Source organism: Ambystoma mexicanum, chromosome 5q (genome assembly GCF_040938575.1).
Source record: "Ambystoma mexicanum isolate Mex_15411 chromosome 5q, UKY_AmexF1_1, whole genome shotgun sequence".
NCBI classification, from domain to species: Eukaryota; Metazoa; Chordata; class Amphibia; order Caudata; family Ambystomatidae; genus Ambystoma; species Ambystoma mexicanum.
The window spans coordinates 113320295-113344396 of record NC_090933.1 but is presented as its reverse complement, the minus strand read 5'-3'; the positions used below and the strand labels follow the sequence as shown (position 1 = coordinate 113344396).

The 24102-nt window shown below is 44.8% G+C and overlaps 1 protein-coding gene across 2 annotated transcripts in view; it reads right to left on the bottom strand.

Moving 5' to 3' along the window:
* Positions 1 to 24102, bottom strand: part of CTNNAL1 (catenin alpha like 1) — a 989054-nt gene that overhangs the window by 455130 nt on the left and 509822 nt on the right. For both annotated transcript variants that reach the window (XM_069620628.1, XM_069620627.1), the window contains exons 5-7: positions 18663 to 18752; positions 17307 to 17477; positions 6229 to 6429 (exon numbers count right to left, since the gene is read on the bottom strand). In XM_069620628.1, the coding sequence (XP_069476729.1) occupies positions 6229 to 6429; positions 17307 to 17477; positions 18663 to 18752 (462 nt within the window). The remainder of the gene's footprint in view (positions 1 to 6228; positions 6430 to 17306; positions 17478 to 18662; positions 18753 to 24102) is intronic.

Below are 24102 nucleotides of genomic sequence, written 5' to 3'. Positions count from 1 at the left end.
CACGTGAATAAACACACAGGAGAAGCATACACTGATGCGAAGGAGCAACTACAGCAACTACGATCGTACGGTTACTCAGAAGGAGAGCGATTCAAATACGGGAAGTCCGTTTGATTTATACAGAGCAGCATTTTGCAGTAGAGTAACATGAATTGAAGCCGATGTGGGCACGTGGACTAATAGTGTTTCCGTTATGATATTTCGATAACTCGTTTGGGCACGTTAATAGTAGGGCCACGACCCGTGAACAGATCAATTTAAAGAGGACGAAGGACTCGTTGGTTGCCAAAAGGCGAGCGCATGTAGACATACACATGTGTTAATACGCCAGAGAGCCAGAGGTAAACCTTTGGTCCTGGAAGTAAGATGCCGTTGAGTGCAAGCATGCATCAGGAGATTAATAATTTGAACAAAGGTGAAGGACGCTTGATAAGAACAGTGTGTTGAGTTTGATGACGCACAGATGACTCATAGCAGTGAACCCTGACCCAAAGAACGTGGAATATATTTGTCTAGTGAAAAAAACAATGATAGGCACAAATAGGTAAATATGACCATCTTCATCCCCGATTATTTACTTTCTCAGTTTGTCTTTTTTCCTTTGGGTTTTTCAGATATCTAGTGGTCCGACATAGGTGTTGTGACTCTCCCCTAGAACCGTGGTCAAGAGACTATGTTGACTTGTGGTACATGGTAAGCCTTAGACTGGCAGATATAGGTGCCGACTAAGTAGAACAACAGTATGAGACATATTACTGACTGTTTTCTGTTTTTTTTCCCTTGTTGTTTGTTTTCCTAGGTCGAGAGTTGTGCTGAGTAAAGTTAGATTTTACTGATTTGACAGTACATTGAGTTGTGTTGTGAACAGTGTTTGGTCACCCTACCAACAAGATAGATGTAAGAAGGGTACATATGGTCCCCCTGATGAAGATCAGAAGAGTTGTGTAAAGCAATATTGTGGTGAACGAAACATGTTGGGTTTATTAGATATTGTATTGTAAGTTGTTAACAATACGGTAGACTAACACATTTAGTTAGAATAAACCCCAGGGTAGCATGAAATGGGGAAGAACTTTACTCTGATCATGGTAAGTTATATATGAGGTATCCTAAATAGTAAGGAACCCATGAGCTACCGACCATTGTGTTTCTTTATGTATGACTAATGTGGTGCTCATAAAGGTGTCTTACATCATATAGTTTTGTATAGGCAGGGTGTTAAAGGATGTAGCACGTCAAAAGTTTTTTGAGAAAAAATACAACAATATTTTTCTACTTTTTATTATTGGTGATGTACTCAATTTTAGAATTTTTTGTAAGGGTTTTAGAAGCATATGAAATGTTACACATTTTCTATTTAAATGTATGAAATTGGTGTCTGAGTGATTTATTTGTAATCGTTATGAAGTAAAATTGTAAACATTTGTTTGAGGATCATTGTTTGTAGACTTAGTACTTATTTGGTCTATGTACTAAGTCGTCTAGAACTAGGAAACAACAAAAGGGATAATCAGGTGGACGTTTTTGGTCTTTTGTTTAGTGATTGTCCGTAATTGGTTTGAAGGAGCATGATCTAAAAACGTCAATAAATAGCTCCTGGTCTTTCTGGTTTTTGTAGTCTACACTACAGTTACCAGAACTTCCTGTTGCCACTGCCTTGTACATACCAGGGGGATTTAACCATGCACACCTGCATGGTTAAATCAGCCTCCCTGAAGATTGCTGAGGCATGAAGCTGCGCTAGGAGGACATCTTCGGACTGTTTGAGCTTGCTGCAGCTGGGACCCAGAGTAGCGCCACTGCCACCCCGCTTGTTTTGTTTGCATATAATTATCTAATTGTTCTGTTATAATGCGCTTAATACCGGAGACTAGTTTCCAAGTGCAAGAGATTGTTTTAGCACAGTCGACAGTTTATATAATTGCTCCTCCGTGAACTATCTAATTTAGGACCATCAAAAAGCTGGGGATAGTCAAAGCGTAATCTAATCTTTACTCTAACAGTTAAGTAGCGATTTAATTAGATTTAGACAAAATATTTATCCTACAGGACAAGTTTGTTTACGTCGAGAAATCAAACAAACATCAAGCACTCTGTAGATACTGTGGGGATCCTACTATGGAGGAAACCTTCAAGCACTCGTTTTTAAAATGTACAACTTTGAATTCATTGCGTATTTTACATTTTAAGAATTTGGTTCACAGATTGGACTGTATCGATTCAGATAAATTGTGGCAAAGACAACTGAGTGGTCATCCCAGTTTGGTTGCAAATTCGGTTGTGGGTTTTTGTAAGGTCTTAAATTAGATGGTGAAAAGATGATGACATCTAGAAACGAATAGTGAAATGCACATGTAGATAGTGTAAGGGTGCAGAAGTATGAGTCTGACACAGAGATGGCATATTTGCTGCCAAATACTTTTATTAAAGATAAAGATAAAGAAAAGGAAAAATCTTTCTGGCCCTTTTTCTCTGAGGGGTTTCCCAACCTCAACCAAAAGACTAAGGATTCTGTCAGGAAGTCCCAAAACATAAAACGCCCACCATCCTGCATCCAAACCTATTTCCGTCCCTTACACTAAATTAACTAAGGAAAACTGTGACCTTCTGGATCCAGAAGAATGCTTCTTCTGTTCTGGACTCAAACTAAAATGTTCAGTTCTTAATGTTCAAATTCTGACAAGAAAACATAATTCCCAAGTATCAGGGGGGAGTCCCTTCCCCTCCTCTTCTTTCACCTCACAAATGTCTTATCAAGTCTGGTTCCTGATTCTACCAGACTTGATCTGCAAGTCCTCTTGGTTAAAAATAGTTGCACTTTCACAAAACAAATAACACAGCAAATCCGATTCACTCTCCTGCCAGATTTGACTATAGTTATTTCTGTCTTCACCTGCAGCTGTGTCTCACCAGAAAACAATCATCAAAAGCAAAGTCCACAAAATGTATCATCAAGTCTGCTTTACTCCCTTGCCAGACCTGACTGCAGCTCTGCTGTGTTTCAAAATAGTCATCAAAAGCAAAGTTCACATATATAATATCAAGTCTAGTTGACTCTCCTGCCAGACTGGACTGTAGAAACATGTGTTTAACAATGGGCCCTGCCCCTTTATTTGTACTACTTCTTCGTTGCTTTGCATGCGTCCCAGTCCCAGGGTCTTCCAAATACATTCTGCATCCTCTTTTCCTTTCAGGCGGGTCCCCAACCCTTTTAAACCGTCTCAGGATTTCCCCAACTTTTTATGTGAACCCCAGACACCTCTGGGATACCTTGGAGTCTCCCAGACATGCTCCACAGCTTTTCTCTCATTCTTGTGGGTTTCTGACCCCTTTATGCCTTCTCTGGGCTTTCCGGACTTGTTTTGAATCTCAGGACCTTGTTTGCGTGCTTTCTTCAACTGCAGTGGGCCCTTGAACCTCCTGTAATAATCTTGTAGGGATTCCCCAGTTTCATATGGGTCTCAGACCCCTCTCTCAGTTTAGCCTTGTACCGCAGTACCTTGTTTGCGCACTTTATTAGACTGCAATGGGTGCCTGACCCTTCTGTACTCTTCTTGTGGACCTTTCCCAGTTTCATATGCGTCTCCGACTCCTCTCTCAGGAGTCGGAGACGCATGCCTGGTTCACTAACCTGTCAGGCACTGTTTCTCATTTGTCCGCTTTGTAATTCTCCCCAGGGACTGGGATGATGGAGAACAGGGTCCTCTGCTTTCCAAAACTGTCTCATTGGCTCTTTGTGATCCTGCCACCAGTTACAGTAATCCAGGTACCTTTTGTGGCGTTACCAGATGGTAACGGCACAAAAGTCTGCCTTCAGTCTTTTCGCGGCACAGTCTCTATTTGCTGTGGGCTTCCGCACATTTTCCGTCTCTCTCTGCATCTCCTCTGCATCTCCCCGCCGTCCTTCCAGGTCTGGTCTCCCTTGATTCGCGCCTCCTGCCACGGCTGTGTTGTGCATCCCCCGGTTGCTCCCGGACTTCCGATTCTCCAGCCAGGACAGCTCTGAACACCCTGTGTTCAGCAAGGCACCACCAGCATCCCATGCTGTTAGAGGTAAGCCATTTGCCAGCTCTCAGTTCCTCCAGTGAGGGTCTGCCCTCGCGTTATGTCCTTCTTCCTTTTTAATGATTGTGATTGAGTTTGATTGAATAAACTGCACATGTTGGTTACACAGAGGGCTTTTTTCTCTCTGCCCAATCTTCTTTCTGTCAGTAGTAAGAGGGACTCCAACTGGGTATTACTTACTCTTCCTCGCCATAGTATGTTCAAAGTGGTTGGGTTTTCCTATATTACAGCAATAGATGGACTTGTGGGGAATTATAGAATGGGAAGTGGGGTGAGATGAGTGAGGGAACAAAGAAGGAAGAGGTGAGTACCATGTTCACCCATGATAGTCGTCACTGGGTTTTGCCTCCCCATGAGATCCACCTTCTGGATACCACCCCCAGGGTGACTCTCGGCTAGCAGCCTCACCAGCCTGGCCTCATGGAAATGGACTTGCCCTATGGAAGCAGTGACTGGCTGGGATTTGCCACAATAGGATGAAATGTTATGTATTAGATTCTGAAATGTTGTGATGAGAAGAGTTATTTTATTTGTTTCTTATCTTTTTCTTTCACAATTTTTTGGGCTTTCTTTTCTTTTGCTTGGAGTGTCTTGTCTTATTCATTTAAAAAATATTTTCATCTTTCATTTTTAACCACACGCAAAAAAAAAAAAAAGATTGTATGAAACCAATTTTGAAAGACGACCAATGGATCCTGACAGAATCTAGGAACACATTCCAAGTTCTCTGCACCTTGCAGATGCTCTAAAGGATCAAAGGTCCAATTTGCCTACAGGGTCCAGTGCCCCATTTCAGACACAAAACAAACCACCTACAGATGTTCATAATACAGAGAAGCAGGTGCCTTGGCGGACAGGGTCCCAGACTTGGCAATGTGCTCCCTTAGACTCAGACCGAACTTCAACCACAACGCCTTCAGAAAAAGAGTGAAAAACAGAATGGTTTGAGTGAGGAGTTGCAACTCATGACACGGCTATTGATAAAAATTGGCTAGAAAACCCAATTCACATCTGACCGCGACCACATTTGTATTTGCCCCAAACATATGTTCGTAACGGGCAGCCCGTTTATGCTTCAAATTGGGTGAGAGTTTATTATAACTGCATGAGGTTTGAAACACTGTGAGGATCTGCTGCTGATCCTCAAACTACCTGGAATTTTATTACGTCAACTGAACATTGACCATGCGGTACTGACAACACATTGCTGCCTCGTCTCATCATTAGGTTTCAGATTTCATTGTTGTTACTTTTGAGACTGCTGGTTTTTGTGAGCCCTGCACCCTACTTCTAACTCCCTGTGTGCGTCTTGTATGAACAGCGATCCTCAACTTGCCAGTTAGGTTTGCCCTTTATAAACCCCATACATACATGCACACATACAAGCAGCTATTTAATCATGAAAGAGGAGACAGCGCACATTACAATCCTAGGTTTGTCCAAAAATGTAATCATACAGCAGAATGAGACAGCGAGGAGTCATGTGATAGCATAGCCAGCATGCATCAGAGAGAGCTATGCATACACCTCTGCCCTCACTATGTGTAACTTTGGCTCCTTTTTCAGAACAATACTCAAAGAATTACAATTCCCTCACTTTGAGATTAGGGAGGATTTCACAAATACCACCAATGCGATTAATGTGTTTGAAAGTCTGCAATGATTTGAATAATGTTTAAAGCAGATGGTGGTGCAACAGAAAATCACAGCCAACTGCTTTGTGCTGTTTTCAGTCCTATTTTTGCACTGCCAACAGTAGCCATACAGGTTTTTCTTCTTGCAAGAGTTATGCGTGCCAACCTCCGACTCTTCATCATGGACCTAGTCACCCTCAAAGAACTTGCAAATGAGCTGCACAGAGGTGAGAGTGAAATACAAAGAGAAAAAAAGCATACCCCTAAAAGGAAAAATGGTGTACAAACAGATGTACACAGCTGGTTAATGCACAAGGACAAATACAAAAATCTTTATAAATCTGAAAAAATTACCAACAAACATTTTTAAAAACATTGTGTTGAAGTGCACGCAAGGAAACGAGTTATATTTTTAAGAATGGAGCAGAAATCGCAGACTGACACTTTGAATGACACTTTGAATAAAAGGTATTGTTTTCAAGATTGGGTGTCTGATAAAACGCGATTTACTTTGTTAAAAGGCTCTTACAGCTTGCATCCACACTGAAACCAGGTGCTCCAATTCCATCTTGGCCTGCTGCGACAGCTCCAGGATTCGTTCTCGGTACTCATGGCTGGTGTAGGCAGAATCGGTGAAGTCCTCGGTGTGCTCCAGGATCAGCTCCAAAAGCGTGCTCAGATTTTCTTTCGACAGGAAATAAAAGTTTTCCCGCAGTCCTTCCACCTTATTCTGAAAGGGAAGCAACACAATGTGCGTCGTGAATCACTCGAGCATCGAGCAGCCCAACAGAGAGGAAATCACAGAGAAGCGGGGTCAGCAAATTCAACTCATTCTAACCAGACAGGACTAGGCCAACTGCCAAGCACGTGCGGGATAAACCCGCCAAGTCATTCTCAAGGAGGCAACTCCTTCAGAATGAACTAAAGCATTTTAGTTTTACAGTTCTTTTAACTCTGAGAAAAGACACATTTTCTAGTGCACTCCGGGTCACTGCATAGACAAAATCTACATGCGTGTTTCCCTCTTTCGATTACCCAAGTAAAGTGGCCAACATTCTTATTTTTGTATCCTATTCAGAACAGAAAGGCCATTTTAGTTGCTAACCAGCCACACCTGCCACAGGACCAGTCATTTTAGGAAGTTTACATGCCCGTTCACTACCACAGAACGGTGCATTGTGGGTATGCAAATAAGCTGAAAGCATTCCCGTTTGCTCCCGAGTGTTAGCTTAAATGGCCTATTTTACTCTCACATTTGACGCAGGAGTTTTTTCATGGATGTGTTAAACTCACCATAACATTGATCGTGTTTGCATAACCTACTCCAAAAGTCGCAAAAATGACAGAATAACAAAAATAGTTTATTTTTCCAATAGGCTTTTAACTTTGAATGAACGGCTGAGCTGGGTCGTTGCCTGTTAGGCTGGCCTAGCTGAACCATTTAACAGTGGGAGGCAGAATAAGCTACCACTGTTTGGGAAGAATTAGAAATCTAAACCGGTACCTCAGTCTCGGGAAGGGCTGGCATTGAAGGAATCGGTGCTGTCTTGGGAGTGCCAAACTCAAACTTTCATCCCTTTTAGGGTGATCAAATAAGTACCCTTGAGCTGGATATGTGTGATTGGGATAATTCAGGGAATATGGGTACAGCGGAAAGGTCAGTCCAGCTGGGTAAGGATAAATGAAATGTCAGGAGTGAAAATAAATGAGTTCAGTCGAAATGGAAAAATAAATAGGGGAGACTTAATATCGGAGAATGTGCCTGTGAAAGGCTAATACACAGAGGCAAAGTCCGCTGGATGTCGGTTATGCCTAACTCAGCATTTCATCGTTCTCCTGGTGATCAAGAATATTACAGAAGCAAATATAAAAATCAGAGACATCATAACAAACCATTATTTCAGAAAAATCTAAAAGGCAAGGGTAGAAACAGAAGCATTTGCATGTGCTCCGAGTTCTACCTGTCATTCTTCTGAATTTGATAAAACGATTCCCACTAATAAACAGAGTGGTAAAACAGGGTGATATCCGTTGAGCCCGGTGCCTATTGGGAGAAATCTGAAGGTGTCACACTAGCTAGTGCCCGGAGATCTGTCATCCAGATGTCCAGGACACGGCTATCACTTTTGGATCCAATTTCTGCGGGTGAACCAGTGAGGGAGCATCACCTGGATGGGGGGTCCTCGGGGAGTGGAAGTGGGACACCGACAGGCGAGACACATTATCCCCCTTCTTCCCATACCTTTTCCCCATCCTGCTATATGGGAAGTTCAGAAACTCTAGCCCCACCCCTTTTTCGACACAAACACTTTCGCACATCACGAAAGACGACGGACAAACACCAAAGTCATTTACCTAACATGTCCCAACACAAGGGTCAGGCAAAGTCAGGCAATTGACCAGGATCACAAACACCCGAAGGTCCTTTCCCTTCCCCACAGGGATAAAAGGTGGAGCACGAGAGCGCAATACGAGCAAGGCAAATCGCACGAGTGGACAGCTATCAAGTCACGGCAGTTCAAGAGGAGGAGAGAGGCAGTGAGAGCCAAAAGGCCGACAAGGAGAGAAGCAACCTTGCCCTTTCAAACTCAGACCCGCGAGACCTCTGCAGAAGGAATCGTAAGAAGTGTATTGCAGCAGATGTCAATGGTACACAGAGCGTGCCTATGCTGGTAAGCAGGACCAAAGGAGACGCCTGCTACCGTGGTTCCGGCCTGGACTCCAGATACAAGGAAAGCCAAGCAGTTCCTCACAGCCGTTGAGTCGAGAGGAGAACCGATAGGAAACCGAACTGTGTTGCATGAGAGTCGCAAAGTGGCACATTGAGAAAAGTTCAAAGTACTGTAAATTGTTAAGGGAAGACCAGCTGCAGAAGGAATCATCACAGCGTGGGTTCTCACTCGAGAGACCTTTGGTTAATCCCATGTTGAGTGAAACTACTGATACCGAAAGGCCGTCGGAGAACCGCCAAGAAAGGTCAAAGGGGTCATACAGGGGTCTAGCAACATCCCCCATACAGTCTAAAGTCTGACTGACAAACTGTTGTGAAAGCCAGGGCAGTGAATCCTGCATCAAGAGAAAGCAAAAGAAGTATGAAGTGGCAAGAGTGAACCCGAAGGAGGGATGCCAATAAAGAAGGGCGTCTTAAGTCCCAAGAAACAGTGTGTTGACAAAGTGAACCTGGCAGAGGGAGGTCCACAAGAAACTTTTTTAAAAGGACATTACGATTTGTGAATGCCAAGGAGGTATCTGTGCAAAGGCCAGAGTGAACCCGAAGGAGGGAGGCAAACAGTCGAGAAGGGTCTGCGCCCAGAAGAGAGGGACCCAGGGGTGAAGGCATCACCCAAAGGTACATTTGAAAGTTATTTTGGAGCCTATCAGGTCCTCAGAGGCAAGAGACATTTAGGAGAAAAGAGACTTAACCAGCGGCGGCCCTGATACTTGAACCGGATCTGTCATCTTGTGCTGGGAAAGCTCAAGCGTGTACTGTGCTCAGGAGTCCCACCTGGTTCCATGCTCAAAATGTGGGGAAGGGAGACCCCCGGCTACCACATCCTGACCTATCATTTGTGAACACTTCTTTCTTTCACGTGAATCCTATCCTACACTCTTTTTGGTATTTAGTTGTAACAATTGTCAATCTTTTTTTAATATAGGCACTATTATTTTGACAAGATGCCATTAGGACTGCCTTATTTTGATTTGATGGTCGTAGCTTGCTCCCATCTTAGATTTAGGTTTAGATTAGGCATTTTACCACCCTACCTATACAGTTTAATAAACACCATTGAAATGTGATCACTTGTGTCTGTCTATTCTTGATACCAGGCCACCCTTACACTATGAAAGGCCAATTACTTTGGAAAACTCAATTGTGTTTTGGGTATGCCTGACAACTCATTTCATCCTTCTGAGGATTATAGGATTATACAAATGAATATCATAGAGGCAACTAATGTCTAATGGGGTGCCGTCATTAAAGGCTAGCAAGGCTGGGGAATAGACTCGTGTTTCAGATGGGCTCCATGCAACCTTTTATCATTTTATTGTTAGTGGGGTGTTTCTGAATTCCTCTGGTGAGGATTTCAGACCAACAAGTAGTAGAATACAGGTCTTCCACCAAGTTCGACCAAACATTTGTAAACATGACTGAGCAGTTAGGTATCACTCTTAGGAGGGGTGGAGACCGGTGTAAACAAACAAACACACCAAGTATAACATTGTCCACACACTATACAGAATATATGCAGTTTTTAAAATATATTTCTATAACATCACTGGACTGTGGCGATGATTGCAGTCGGGGCCCATTGCCATACCCCTACAACCCCTTTTTATCTATACATATTACTGGAGTGTTGGGCTCCAAAGGGGCTGCAGCCAGTTGCCTAAACCGGACTTTGGAGTGCCACACTGTTGTTATTCCCCCCCACCCCACTGAAGGCGTACATTGAAAAATGGGGGAATGTTGGATCCTGGCTGGCTCTAAACTACAGGAACCAAAATTCCTTTCTGTAACATGCTTGTACTTACCAGTTGGATTCAACCTTGCACACTTGAATCAGAACTGCCTCCCTGACGAAATCAGAGGCACAAAAGCGTGCTTTATGGAGAACATCCCTGGACTGTGGAGCACACACTCCCCTAGCTCCCCTCTTCTATATATACATGTTACTGGAGTCTAGGGCTTCACCCGGGTTATGAATGCCTGCCTTTGGAGTGCCACACTGTTGATAATCCCCAAACCCCCCTCACCCCCCCCGCACTGAGGGCAAACATTGAAAGAGTTGGATGCTGGCTGGCTGTAAACTACAAGAACCAGCCTTCAAATTCAATCTCTTTCACTGTTTTGTATCCAATATAATTAGTATTGTTCACTTACATATACACTCTACAAAGGGTATTTGTGTATATATATATATGTTTCTCTCTTTCTCTGTCTCTCTCTATATATATATAAATATATATATACACATATATATACACACACACACACACAGACACACACACGCACACACACAAGAGGTAGTCGGGGCGCACAATCAGCTACACAGTCCAGTGATGTTCTCCTTTAAGCACGCTTTCATGCCTCAACAATCGTCAGGGAGCCAGATCTGATTCGGGTGTGCAAGTTTCAGATATACACAGTTGGAGATTAAGGTGGGAAGAGACGTGTGGCGAGCCAGAAGTAAGACTCGGATCAGAGGACCTGATGTAACGTGTCTTTATTTAAATAAAAGAAAATGCCTTGCTTTCCCAATTGCTAAGAGGGGGACTCCCTCTTAGGAAACTAAAATTAAGGTTCTCGTCATAGTCTGAATAACCAAAACACACTCCTTCATCCTAACCTATCCAACTACCTGGCCCTATTACTAGAAAGAAACAAAATAAAGAAATGGGTTTTCACCATGGGTCTATCAATGTTTCCTAATCCCCAGCACCCCTACTTTTGGGCTTCTCAACCTAATAATTCTTCCCAGACACAACACCCGGTTAAGATGTCCAAAAGAAACAGTTCTCACAAAACAAAAGCAATTCAAATAAACGTCCTTCTCGGGAAAAGTATAAAGTCAATCAATCCCTGTTCACCATTTCACCAAAGTGTTTCACAGCTTCCAATCAGTAGTTCAAATGAATGTTCCTTTCAGAAAAGTACTAAGTTACTCACTCCTTGGTAATCAATTCAACAAAGCTTTGATAGCTTTCATCCAGTGGCCTATTTAACAAATCTCTCTCCAGGATAGTTGTATCCTGTGCTCTACCTTGTCCCGTCGAGCCTCTACACTCCTGGGTAACGTTGATGATACTCTTCTTGATTCAACTCTCTCTAGTCTTTCAACATTATCACAGTTCATGTCTCTCTGGACCCCTCGGCTTTGCTGTAGGCCATTTGTGTGCTCTCTTTCGCGGGACTCGCCTACCAGCTTCTAGCCAGGGTTTGCGCCCTTCTCTCTTGTCTGGACTTGCGCATATGATTCTCTTTGGCTTCCCTACTTTGAGTTTCATTGATGTCTCTCAGGACTCCTTGCGCCTGTGTTTGAGTGTTCTCGGGTTGGTGAGCCTGTAGAGGATTCAGGTTTTGGATCGCTCCTTATGGCTTTCCACCGCACGTCTCCCTTTTTCTTGCACGGCCTACATACCTGGTTCCCCACGGTTCTGCAACCATGGAATGTCAGTGATGTTGGCATCGGCCGCGTATGTCCCAAGCCATTCCCCGGCATTGGACAAACCCATTAGTTCGTCCGATGCCATTCGCTGCCTGCTGTTCAGTTTCCTCTTGTGGGGACGGCCTTCTCAGGGCCTTATTGTAGGTCATGGTTCTCCCACTTGGTTTCTCGGTACTGAGATGATTGAGCTACTATCCCCTGGCGTTCCTGGGCTCAGCGAAGTTCTGCAGGCTATGCAGCCACCATGTCCTTTGCGTGGTCTGTGATAGACTCCAGCGGCCGCTCTACGCAGCTGCTCCCCCACCGTTTGATTTCACATTGCAGAATCTCCTCCTCCAAGTAAGGAATTCAGTGTTCTTATAGGAGTATTGATCCCGGTAAGTGACGGGCTTCTGATTATTCTGTGTTAAGCGTGACGAGTGGTTTGCATGTGTTTTAGATAAGTCGAAAGGCTTTATCAACTTTACAACCTCCATGGTCCTCATAAAGGCAGAGAGTACAGATGGTATAGGGTCTCGTGGCCTACCCGCGACTCCTCGTTCCCAAAGGGGTAGTCACTCCCTAGGGAGGGTCTTGCGGAGTGGGTACACCTCCCAAGCCCCAATGGGGTGACTTCCCCTTGGGGAGAAGGGACGAAGTTCCTGGATTTGTGACAAAGGAATGCTGCAAGAAAAATAAAGCAAACGTTAAAAAAGCAAACACAGGTATTAGAATGCCCAACTGCAAGCCTGTAGACCTAGGACTTTAGATCAAGGTAAGATTGTTAAAGTCAAAGGGGTCCCCAACAGGGATAAGCAACCAAGCCACACAAGGGCAACTGATAGTTTTGCGACTCAAGGTATGTCCAAGGAAAAGGGAAGCCTTCTCATGCTGATGAATGCTACTGAAGCGGCAGAGTGGTTACAGATGTAGAAGTAGGCTCTGACGTGGGGACTCCGGTGATGGAATCACAATTCCAGAAGACCACCCGGCCAGAACCTCCGGGCACTTGATGCAGAACAACCACTTTCTAGCAACCCATGACTAAGGAGGCCATGGAACATGACGCAGCAGTAGTGCAGGATTGTGATTACCGTCCAAACTGGTAACGGGCGATGCAAGGTCAGACAAAAATGACTCATCCCAAACTCTATCCAATGTCCAAGAGCAGTATTAGTGATGGCCCATGATGAGATTGCCAAAGAAAGAGCAGCAATAAAGACAAACTTAGTGCTCAGTCACAGGAGGATACCCCTCCCGAGCAGCACTCGGTGAAGAGATTCCGGGTGAGTCCCACAATGGAGTGATGGATGGAGAGCTGCCTGTTCCCACTGACTCAAGAGAGGGAAGTACCACAAAAGTTTCTACCTTGGCTAGAGATCAGGCAGAGCTTTGCCTGGCGAGATCTGGATGCAATAATGAAGGCTGGCAGATTCTCTTGCATCCTTTTTCGTCCTCTCAGTTTCTGTGGATTCAGTGCTCAATAGACAAGTGAATAATGGCCACAGATTCTCTACAGATATACACAACAGTAAAGCTGGGTTAACCCAGCCCTCAGATTACCAGGTGAGAACATTTTTGTTCGTCTTCTAATCCTGAATCGCTAGCCAAATGCTACTTGTGACATCACTGTGAAAGGAATGTGCATTATGGGGTCTTGCAGATGCCTAACCCACCTCAAATTAGTTCCTCTACATTAAAATGCCCTCTGTGAGCTTTAAATTGAGCATGCGAAAGGTGTAGACCGTACATGGTCTTTCCTGCCTCAGAATGCGAGGAAGACGACCAACAAGGCCAGTGGTTTCGGTAGAGATGTTTAAAACAACACGGTAGCCAGATTGGCTACCATACAGTTACTTATCAATCTTGCAGTAAATAATAAAGGTGCACAGTTGTGTAGCATGAACAAACTTGGGCTCCTCCATTATTGGCAGTCATAAGGAGTAGCACTACAACCCAAAAATCAGAATGGGCAATACAGTTCCGCTGCATTGCCAGCAATAGGGAATGGTCAGTGCTGGCCAAAGAAAATGTGTTACATTGGCATTTGAGCAGCCCTACAGATAAGGGGTATATAGGCCACCTTCACTCCCTAGAATAGGCACATTCTCCCCAAAAATAGGGAGTACAAATTCTCCCAAGAAAAATAGGAAACACACATTGGACCTTGTGCCCCTGCTTTCACCTGCATAGCTCCATGGATATGTTTGTAAACGTAGTACATGTAGTACCACAGGGAGAAACTTATCACTGCCTGATCCAAAGAGGTACTGTGAGGGGTCAGAAACGTGAGGTAGACCACGTTGGAAAGTTTTCTAAAAAAATGCCATTTTATTTGATTTAAAGGTTGGATGAACGCTTCACTATCCCTAGCCTGACGAGGATTTTCCTGACTAAAATAAACTAAAGGAAACACTAACAAATGATATCTGTCCCTCACACTTATACACATAACAAACAAATAAGGAAAGGCATGACAGTTCAAAATAACACACATTTAAATGTACAATGTAATCACAGTGTCTCTTCAAAACTGGGTGAATCCCCTTTCCCCAGGTTTAAATGTGATTCTGTGCAACAGTTCAAAAAAAGAACACAAGGAAATCCTGGATTTCAACAAAAGCTCCAACACAGTCTTATGCTGCTTCAACTGGTCAATGGAAAGTTCCAACACTAAAAAGTACTAGGCTTTTCTGCCTCCTTGAACAAGTTCTCAATTTATAAATAGCAGCAATGATTGTCTTGGTCAGGATGATTTTTCCCACAACAAAAAGATGAATTCCAAAGAAATAAATTCCTTTGCAACAGCTTTTCCTAAGATTTTCTTTAGTACCACAACCAAAATTAGTTGTCTCTGCCGGAACCACTCCGTAGCACTTCTTCAACTGCTAACTGGTTTACTCCCATGCCAGACCTACTTCTCCAATGGTTTGTAATCCGGGTATATTCCCCTGCCAAAACAATATTTCACATCAACAGACTTTTGGTGGTTTAGATCAACTGACAAGAGGGTCGTAACATTTCACGGTATTCAACAAATGGTAGCTTCAGCAACTGCAACAACTCTTCAGAGGAAACCAGATTCACATTGGTGCTCTTTGTTATTTTTTTACCAATGATGCTCCTCTCCCTCTGGATATACCTTGCCAAGAAGGGCAGCCTTTTTGCCACACTTGTTTCCCCAACCCACCAGCAACCAATGACTGCCAAGGATAGGGTTTGTTTCTGCTTCTCCTTTGGCATTAGGCAATGTGAGTTCCCACCAGCTTTCACCAAATGTTTGACAAAATATGGGCAACACTTTTCCAAACCGGAAGACCTTCCACTAGCCCCCTTCTGATGTTGGGCAATCTGGACTAAATTGCGCTTGCCTAAGTTTCAAACTCTTTTGGCTTGGGCAATGTTTATAGGTCTCATCTTTTATCAATAGTCTCTCTTGGCTTGGACAATGCATGTAGGTCTTTTAATATCACCCCCTTGATTTGCTGGGTATTCCACAGACTCACACCTTTAACTTTACAGTCTTCCGCATTGCTTACAAACTGTTGCTTTTCACTGGTTAAATGTTCAAAATTGCTTTGGGAATCACTTTCCCTTCTAGGCGAGTGCCACGTCTGCTGCTGCTCAATAGTTTGATATTCAAAATTAATTGCACTCTGAGCTTCTGTCACTTTCACACAAGCAGTGCTTACTTACTAAATGCCTGTCTGGACTGCAAAAAGGGGAATGGAGCACTCTGGGGTCACTACTAACCGGTGAACTCATTGGATAGGACACTCTCCTCCATTCCCTTTGCCGCTCGCAGGACTTCTGCTGTGATGCCTTCTGGGCTGCTTCCTTCAGTCCGCCTCTGCCCGCGCCACCGGAATTCGGAGCTCCTTTTGCTCCAGAGATCTTCTGAAGCACGGCCACCACCAAAAATCTTCCAGAGGCCCTTGTGTGCACACCAGGCACCTGAGAAAGCCTCTCGGGAAGGAAAGCTTCCCTTGCCTTCGGCTTCCCGCTGTCCAGCCTCTGCAACACGGGTGTCCCAATGGCAAGCTGCCCCCCTGCACACTTCATCACCTCTGCCCTTCCAACTTCAGGAGGCACGGACCCTCTAAGGATCGCCAGCTGAAATCTGCCATGCAGGGGTCCCAGCGTCCTCTCTCTCCTCCAGCTTTGGTACGGGCGGTCTGCAAGTGTCTCGCTGCTTCCACCTGCTACTGCTTCTCTCCTGCACCTGAGAGGGCTGTTTAACCATCCCAGTCTCCCTCAGATGTGGGTCATCAAGATTCATGAGTGTACTCCTACAACCTTGCACCTCTTCAGCCCTCTTCCTCATACTGGTACATAGCAAATTAAGGGACTTGAAGTCCCTAATAACAAAGGTAGTTTTCTTGGCTTGATTTTCACTTTCAAGCACACCTTTTTTTCCTCCAATATTTTTTAAAGGAATTGCATAGCAATCAGACACCAAGCTTAATTGGCAAGGAATAGGCAATTCTTTTCAGCTGTTATTTTTCCTAGACTTTCGTTCACTGTACCTTTGGGTGTCAGAGAGGTCCCTAGTTTTCCAAGTTTTAAGATCTTTATCAGGAGTTGTATTCCTCCCAAGGACAGAGTTTGTAATTGGCCTCATTCCTATTTATAGGCGGATCTTGTGGAATAGCTAAATGGTTACTGCAACAAGCTATTACATACTTGGGCATTGTGGAGTTATGCTCCCCAAAAGATGGCAAACGCGGTCTCATCCCACAGATTCCTCTCACTCCCCCGCGCCTTTACCCCTCCCCTTTGATCCTCCCACAGAACACCAAGGTCAGGATAAGAAAATGTCGGCCTTTCCCTGGTCACATGGGAGGAGACTTTGGGCAGGGGATTAGTGAGGGATCCGTAGGAACCTCACAATACACATGTATCGTTTACATATCCCGTGGTTTCAATGACGGCAATTACTTCCAGGTAATTTACTTCAAAGTAATTACTTCGAAATGGCATTGAATAACAGGTATTTTTGGGTTATCGGCTAAAAAGGGGGTGGGATGAGAAAATAACTAAATGCAAAGAAATAATGTATTTGCAAAAACATTTTTTGTTTTCTCATTGGGAATCTGACATTTTTTTTAACTCCCTAAAATATCATTTTATTCCCAACGTTAAAGAATAGGGAGTAATAGGGAGTATCTGGAGTACTGCGTGAGAGGTTGAAAAAGCACCGTGCTCACCCCAAAAATGTCAGTAACACAAAGACAGCCGGCAAGTGCACTTGTCATCTCATTTAATGAGGCTACAAGGCAGCAAAGATAATAGCCTTTCTTAACAGAGATTAAAATAGCAGCCGTTAAATTGAGGCTATGGGGGTAAAGCTGATTTCCCTCTGGAAATGTTTTGGGATGTGAAAGATGGCTTTGCTCAATCTGTGATATGCTGTAATACACGAGGGTGAGAACAAAAATAATTACATTGCCATGATTCTCACCTTGAATTCTTTGATGCCAGTATAGATACTTATAGGTGCTATTTCAGGCTCGCCATTCAATCTTACATCAGTTACAATCTCGATGACTTGTTCGAGAGCGCGTCGCATGCGATGAAACACTCCTTCCTTGTTTATGCGTGCCGACTCACAGTCTGGGTGCCGAAGGCATGTCTTAAAACACAAAACAAATAGCAAAATTATCATTTAATCATTCTGGTGCAGGTTCTGAATAATCAACATTACCACCTGCGGTTGGGGAGGCACCCAATCAGGCTGCTTGAATCGTGGGCTGAATCTACCGATGCAAGCCCGCGTTCCAAGCAACCTGATGGCTACTTCCCCCCACCCGCCATCTCCACCCCAAGTCTCGCTTCCCTTAATTTCTAATTTCCTGTCTCTCCCACTCCCAACCCCACTTACCCTATTACTTCAGCACCAGCTCCCGCTGCTACCTCCATGAACCCTCCTGGCTGCCATGGAAATGGAAGAGGGGCTCCCTATGGAGCCCCACCTTCCTGGTCCATGTCGGCCGTTTTAAGGAAGTATTTTATTTCAATGAACGGGACGCCGTGCCGCATCCCGTTCATTGAAACATAATGCACTGCGCTTAGCACCGCCAGTTTCCGGATTGCAAACCCAGGGTGCTAATAGCCACAACCACTCATTCTATGGACTGGAACGGGTGGTTACAGCACCGGGACACTCGTTAAAGGCCTTTGCTATGCTCATGCCTGTCAACTCAGCATCTGGAATGGGTGGTTATGGCTGAATTCTCACATTAGAATGTTGGCTATCCATTGTAAACAATGGGTCAGCAGAGGGCCTTAACAACTGTCACAATGTTTGATGTTTCTCTCTAAACATTCCACCACAATGCTCAGTTCCTACCTTAGCTATCATTCCACCAGGACAAACCCCACTATGAGATTCTGAGCACCTTCTCCAACTGTTTTCTTGTGTTTCTAACCTGTTTTTGTGATGTTGCCCTATTACAATGGCACTTCAGCCATGGGGTAGTGCTCTAACAGGTGTCATCCCTTGACCTCGTCATACACCTGCTTCACCTCGGACCTCTAACTCAGGCGTGGGCAGATAACACCGGTTATAGCCCTCTCCACCAGGGCTGTAATGACTCATTTATCCAGCTGAACCAGTTACTCACTCATTCGTGGTCACATTACATTCTAAATGTTTTTCTTTTATTCAAATAGTTTGGTAACCGTGCTAGGTTTCCATTCATTGTGATGGCCACTGCGGTTTGATGTTTTGAAGGCCAAGGTCTTCAGTGGCCGGCTCATTACAGCTCTCCATCCAGTCTCCCTCTAAATTCTAGCACGTAGGGAATCAAAACCGTACCTTGGAAGCTGTGAGTAGCATCATGGTACATTTTTCGAGAACTGCTCTTGCAGCAGCCATCCGTGCTTTTTTCTTTTCATCCTTCAGGTCCTAGAAGATAAAATGTGAACAAAAATGTAGCTTAGAATACAAACATTCAAGCAGGTGCCACAAACCAAGGGGCCAAGACTTTGAGTCACATCTCTCCAAACGACACTACAATTATTTTACAGCGATGGGATGGATTAATACAGCCAATGAGAATGAGGAGTTTCAAGTGCCAGAAAAATTGTACAATTCTAACAAAAAGCTCCGTTTGGGGCAGTTGCCCTCTCTACCTTCAACTCTCTCTTCCTACATACCTTCCTCCTAGAGCCCTTCGCTAGTCTACCTCTAACTCTCTGCGGGTGAGTCGCTTCTCCAAGCAGAGATTGGGGGTAGAACTGTCTCCTCTGCAGGTGCCACCCTCTGGAATGGCCTCCCTGCCTCTCTCCGCCTTGAGCCTGACCTCCTTAAGTTCCCGAAACTCCTCAAGACCTACCTTTTCTCCTTTTCTTTCGCTCTCCCTCTACCCTGCTAACCTTCCCTTGCGCCTGCCCTGTCTGCTGACTGGCTGCCTGGTTGTCCTCCGAGTCCTACAGGACATCAGGTGCCCCCTGTCCCGTCCCCCTACACTTGCTGCCTGGCCCCACTTGCACTGTCACCTGGCTAACCTTGCACTTTGGGCTGGGATTGCCCCTTGGAGTGCCAGCCTCCCTGCACTTAACTCAGGGCCCTGCTGCTCTGGGTGCACTTCTCCCTGTAGCATTTGCATTGCACTTCCTGTTTACACACTTGCACGATCTCAATGACACAAGGCCTAGTAAGATCGTTGTTTTGTCCTCTATGTTCCCCCACCCTTGCCTTGTTGTGCCTTGAAACATTTGTGTATAGGCGCATAATAAATAACAAATCAATCAATCTTTACATTAAAGAGCATGTGCCCCGGTCTTGGTAGAAAGAACTGCGTCCAAAAGCCTATATGAAGGCGCTAAACTCCAAAACACATAGTGGAAGGGTCATAACAAAGTTGCCTCCACTTGCGTGTGGAAGTGACAAAACACACCCATATTATTCCTTTGGTGATTGACAGAATGCTTTTTGAGTGGGCAGGTTTACAAGTGCAAATCGGCCTATGTGCAAAATGCGGGGTGGGCAGGGCTTTGTCTGATGCATCATGGTGCTTCCCGATTCACAATGGAATGTGCTTTTATCTGCGGCTATCCCCCTGAAGCTGATTCCATGTTTGGAGGTAGAGAGAGCGAGAGAGCACATTGATGTAAGATATTGACCAAGACTTCTGGCAGCATTGATCCGCCAAAAATAGAAATGCTCATGCTTTACATTAGCGCTTCTATTACCATTTTCCAATTTCACCTCCCGAATGGAGGTGGAATGTGCACATTAAACCCAAGTCAGCTGGGGGCACTCACCTGTTCACCTACGTACATGTGGTCAATCATTCAATGCATACTGTGGTGGGTGAGAAGAAGGACACAAACTCCAATATTCCATCTCACTGATATTTTATTAACGATAAAGGTGAAAACCCCTAACTTTCCCTAGGCTAATAGTCTTCCCTACCTAATGAAACTAACTAGGGTGCTCTTCATTCATCAGTGAGAGTCCAAACAAGTTCAGTCCACTGTCCAAAACTATCCTGCTCCAACCTACCACTATTTTGAACAACTAAGAGACAGGAGAATGACTCCCTTATCCTGTCACATGGATTTTCGAAAAGGTTTGGTTCAACAAGGTGTTTTCACACAGTTCTTGGTGATTTTTTTCATCAAATTGCACAGTTCTGATACAGGGCTATTTAATGTCTCAACCTTCTCATTCAATTGATTTGTTCTTTTCTCTCTTTTGTTTTCCTCCCGTCTAATCCTAAACAAATGTATTCTTCTTTCACTGCACGAGTTTTCGTCTTTCTTTTTCCAAGCAAATGGTTTTCTCTTTATTGACTGTCCACTCTATCTTGACTAACAAATCGAAGGGTTCCAGTATTGCTTCTTATTTTTTTCATAAACTCCTGACACGTTATCTTAACTACGAGAGGTATAGGCGTTCCAGTAACGATTTCCTCTCTCTTCTGATATTCTGAGTGCGTTATCCTGACTGGGACGAGTATAATGATTCTCACTTTCTTTAGTTAGTCTCAGTACTTCATCTTTACTAGGACGAGCATGATTGTTCCAGTAATGATTCATGGGGCCTCATTACAAATCAGGCGGTCCGGAAATAACGGTGGTGGTAAACCCGCCGCCACCGTTGTTTCCGGACTGCCTGATCCCGACTTCTGCAGGCGGGAGGTGATGTTCCCGCCAGGTCTGACCTGGACTCAATGGGACTCAATGGGAATGGGGATTAACAGCATTCCGCCTCCGTGATTCCCGGGAAACCGGGGTTGTAATGCCCCGGTAATTCCGGGAATCACTGAGGCGGAATGGTAATACGAGTCCGGCGGTAACCAGGCGGTTTTACCGCCTTGGTTACCGCCGGGCTCGTAATGAGGCCCATGGTCTTCCTCCCGGATCTCTGGCTTTCCCTGTTACCTTTATTCAGGAATAACGTTGCTGGAGCTTGTATGCGGTCTGGATCTCACCCTGTCAGGTTGGCTTCTCATTTCTTTCTCAGTGGTGCGAATGGTCTCTCTGTACCTTCCTCATTCGGCAGGTTCCGAGCCACATCACTGGCAATTGTATTGGTGTCGCTAACAGACTTCCTGGTCTACTGTATTTCATTAGCGGTCACACCACCATTCCTTTTTGGCTTGGGACACCTTGTGCTCTCTTCAGTCTCTCCCTTCTCTTGTCTTCCATCACGCCAATCGTTCGGCTCCAATCCCAGGCGCCGCTCCAGCATCGGACGCTGCACCTCTAGTTTCGTTCTCCCCAGCAACTCTCAAACAGCTAATTTGAACTTCCCGGCTACTCTCCATGTCATGTCCACCTCTTGGTTTTATAACATTGCTGTGGGGCTTCCGCGGCCGACTGTCCATTCGGAATTCTTCATTCTTTTCTTCAGAGTATGTCAGTAATGAAGGATTAAAGATGCATGATTTAGGAAGTTCCTTACTACAACGGGAGTCCTTGACCGCAGAGGGAGAGTCTCTCCCAATGGGGTCCCGCTGGCCTCTACCCCTAGGGAGGGTAGGGAGGGAATTGCGTAGTGGGCTCAGCTCCCTAACCTCACAGGGAAAGGGTCGGCCTCGGGAGAAGTGACAGGATCCCGCAATTCGTCCCAATATTCATTCAAGTTCCAGGACTGCATCAGACAGAGGAGACCATACAGGAGAATCTTGCCTGCGGTTCTCTTACAGTTAGCCGCTCCTTGCCCACCGTTTCACATGCAGGCACAGAGGTGGGAGGGCTACGTGCCTCAGCGCACTCTGCTCAGATCTAAGTGATTTGGACATACACTGGATGACGTCGTCAGGTGGCTGCAAATGTGCACCCTCCCACCCCAGGATCCCTTATTGTAGAGAGTATCAGCACCTCCCCTTGTTTACCATTCCTAGTGTTCGGTTAAAGTGAGCACAACAAATGTGGTACAGGATCATTTTCAAGAATGCTTTGTCACACTCTTTTTTCCCAAAGCACAACTATGAACACAAAACAAAAAGCCCCCCAATATTCAGAGGATCCCCTGAAGAAGCAAAACTCTGCACTTGTGGATCTGATTTTTGAGGTACTTTCGATAACTCTTCTCATACCCTGCTTGCATTTCTTGGGGTCTTCCCCTGCTACCAGATCATGGACTGTGACTGGTAACATACACAGCCTACTATACAGAAATATTGATTACACTGGAGGCAAATTTACATCCTCTTGCCATTGAGCCATAGACCCTATAATATCCTAAATAATGGAACTACCAAAAATCAAGTTGAACTTGGACCGGTTTTGTAAGATATGCAGAGGCTCGACCTCAAGTGCTAGACCATGCCTCACATAAATGGTCACTGCATTAAGGAAGCCCAGCAAGAACACAGGTGGCAATACATCAGAATATTACAGTATAACTAACAGTCTAGTCCAGTGGTCTTCAATTTTTTTCTCTGCTGAGCATCTCCCCCCAAACCACCCCCTCCGGAGTAGAAATAGCGTTGTCGGGCACCTCAGATGCCATACCTGCTTATATTTTCTATTAAAAGCTTTCACTGTTCTCCCTTTTTGAAGAGCCTCTCATCCCCCAAAGAGTTCCTTCAAGCCCCTGTAAGGCAGTGGTCGAAGTGAGCGGGAGCGGATGGGAGCGGTGCTCCTCTACTTTTTTAAATTAAGTTTGACAGCTCCTCTACTTTTATTTTAAAAAGAAACAGTTCCGGAATGGTTTTGTTTTAAAATAACAGTGTAAGAAGAAGTTGAAACTTGCACTTTCAGGGCACTGCACTGACCATTCCCTTAAACAGCAGTCAAATGGGTTTGGGGTTTGTATTGTGTGTGGGAGGGGGCAGGGCAATGGGGTTTGTGAGGAGCGGGGCAGGCAAGCATGGAACATAGTTCCACTACTTCTTTTCTTACACTTCGACCACTGCTGTAAGGGGGGTAAGCCCCCCCCCCCACTCCGAAGACCACTGGTCAAGTCTGAGTGGAATTTCTTCTTTCCATTCGATACCCAATCCTAATTGCCAATATATTCGTTACAACCACATGCTTTAAGTGTGCCACGGTATAAGGAACACAAGGCTTGGCTCATTGGCACTGTGCACATGGTAATAACTCCAATAGGTACGGGATAAAGTGCCCCCCCACATGTTAAAGGGACATTGAAAGTCAAGAGGAGGTCCATGGTTGATGAAACGGAATAACGGTGCAGATGGCCCAGTTCCTTCGTAAAGTCACTGTACTCTTTGGATGACGTGCAATATAATATTATTTTTAGGTACAAGAGTGGGCCATTTTATTCCTAACTAGTGTGAAAGCCTGTGTACACGGGCCACAGCGCATGAGGAGCGCACAAACGTAGAGCTGGCCTAATAGATTTCTAAGGAAACAGCTTATTTCCTAAGGCAACCGCTCCCTATAGCGGTGACAACAGGTGAAGCAGACAGTCTCTACTGCGCATGGCTGCATCGGACAAACGTACATCTGGCCTTTTATTATATTGCATGATAATAATAGACTGTTACACCAACAACCCTTTAATGCTCCGGGGTTGATTCTGATGTGCTCAGTGAAACGTAAATCACAGTAGTGACATGCATGTAATTTTGGTCCTTCAGAAAACATTCAATCACTTACTTGCCTCTTTTGCAAGGAAAGAGAAGATGGTGCTTGTATGATATTATATGATAGGTTATTTATAACGCGCTTAATACCCAGAGGTTTCTAAGCACGTACCCGGGGATCGAACCTGTGTTGCTCTGTGTCATCTTGCTTCCAAGGCGAGCACGTTGCCTCTGAGCTATCCTCCCGAGACC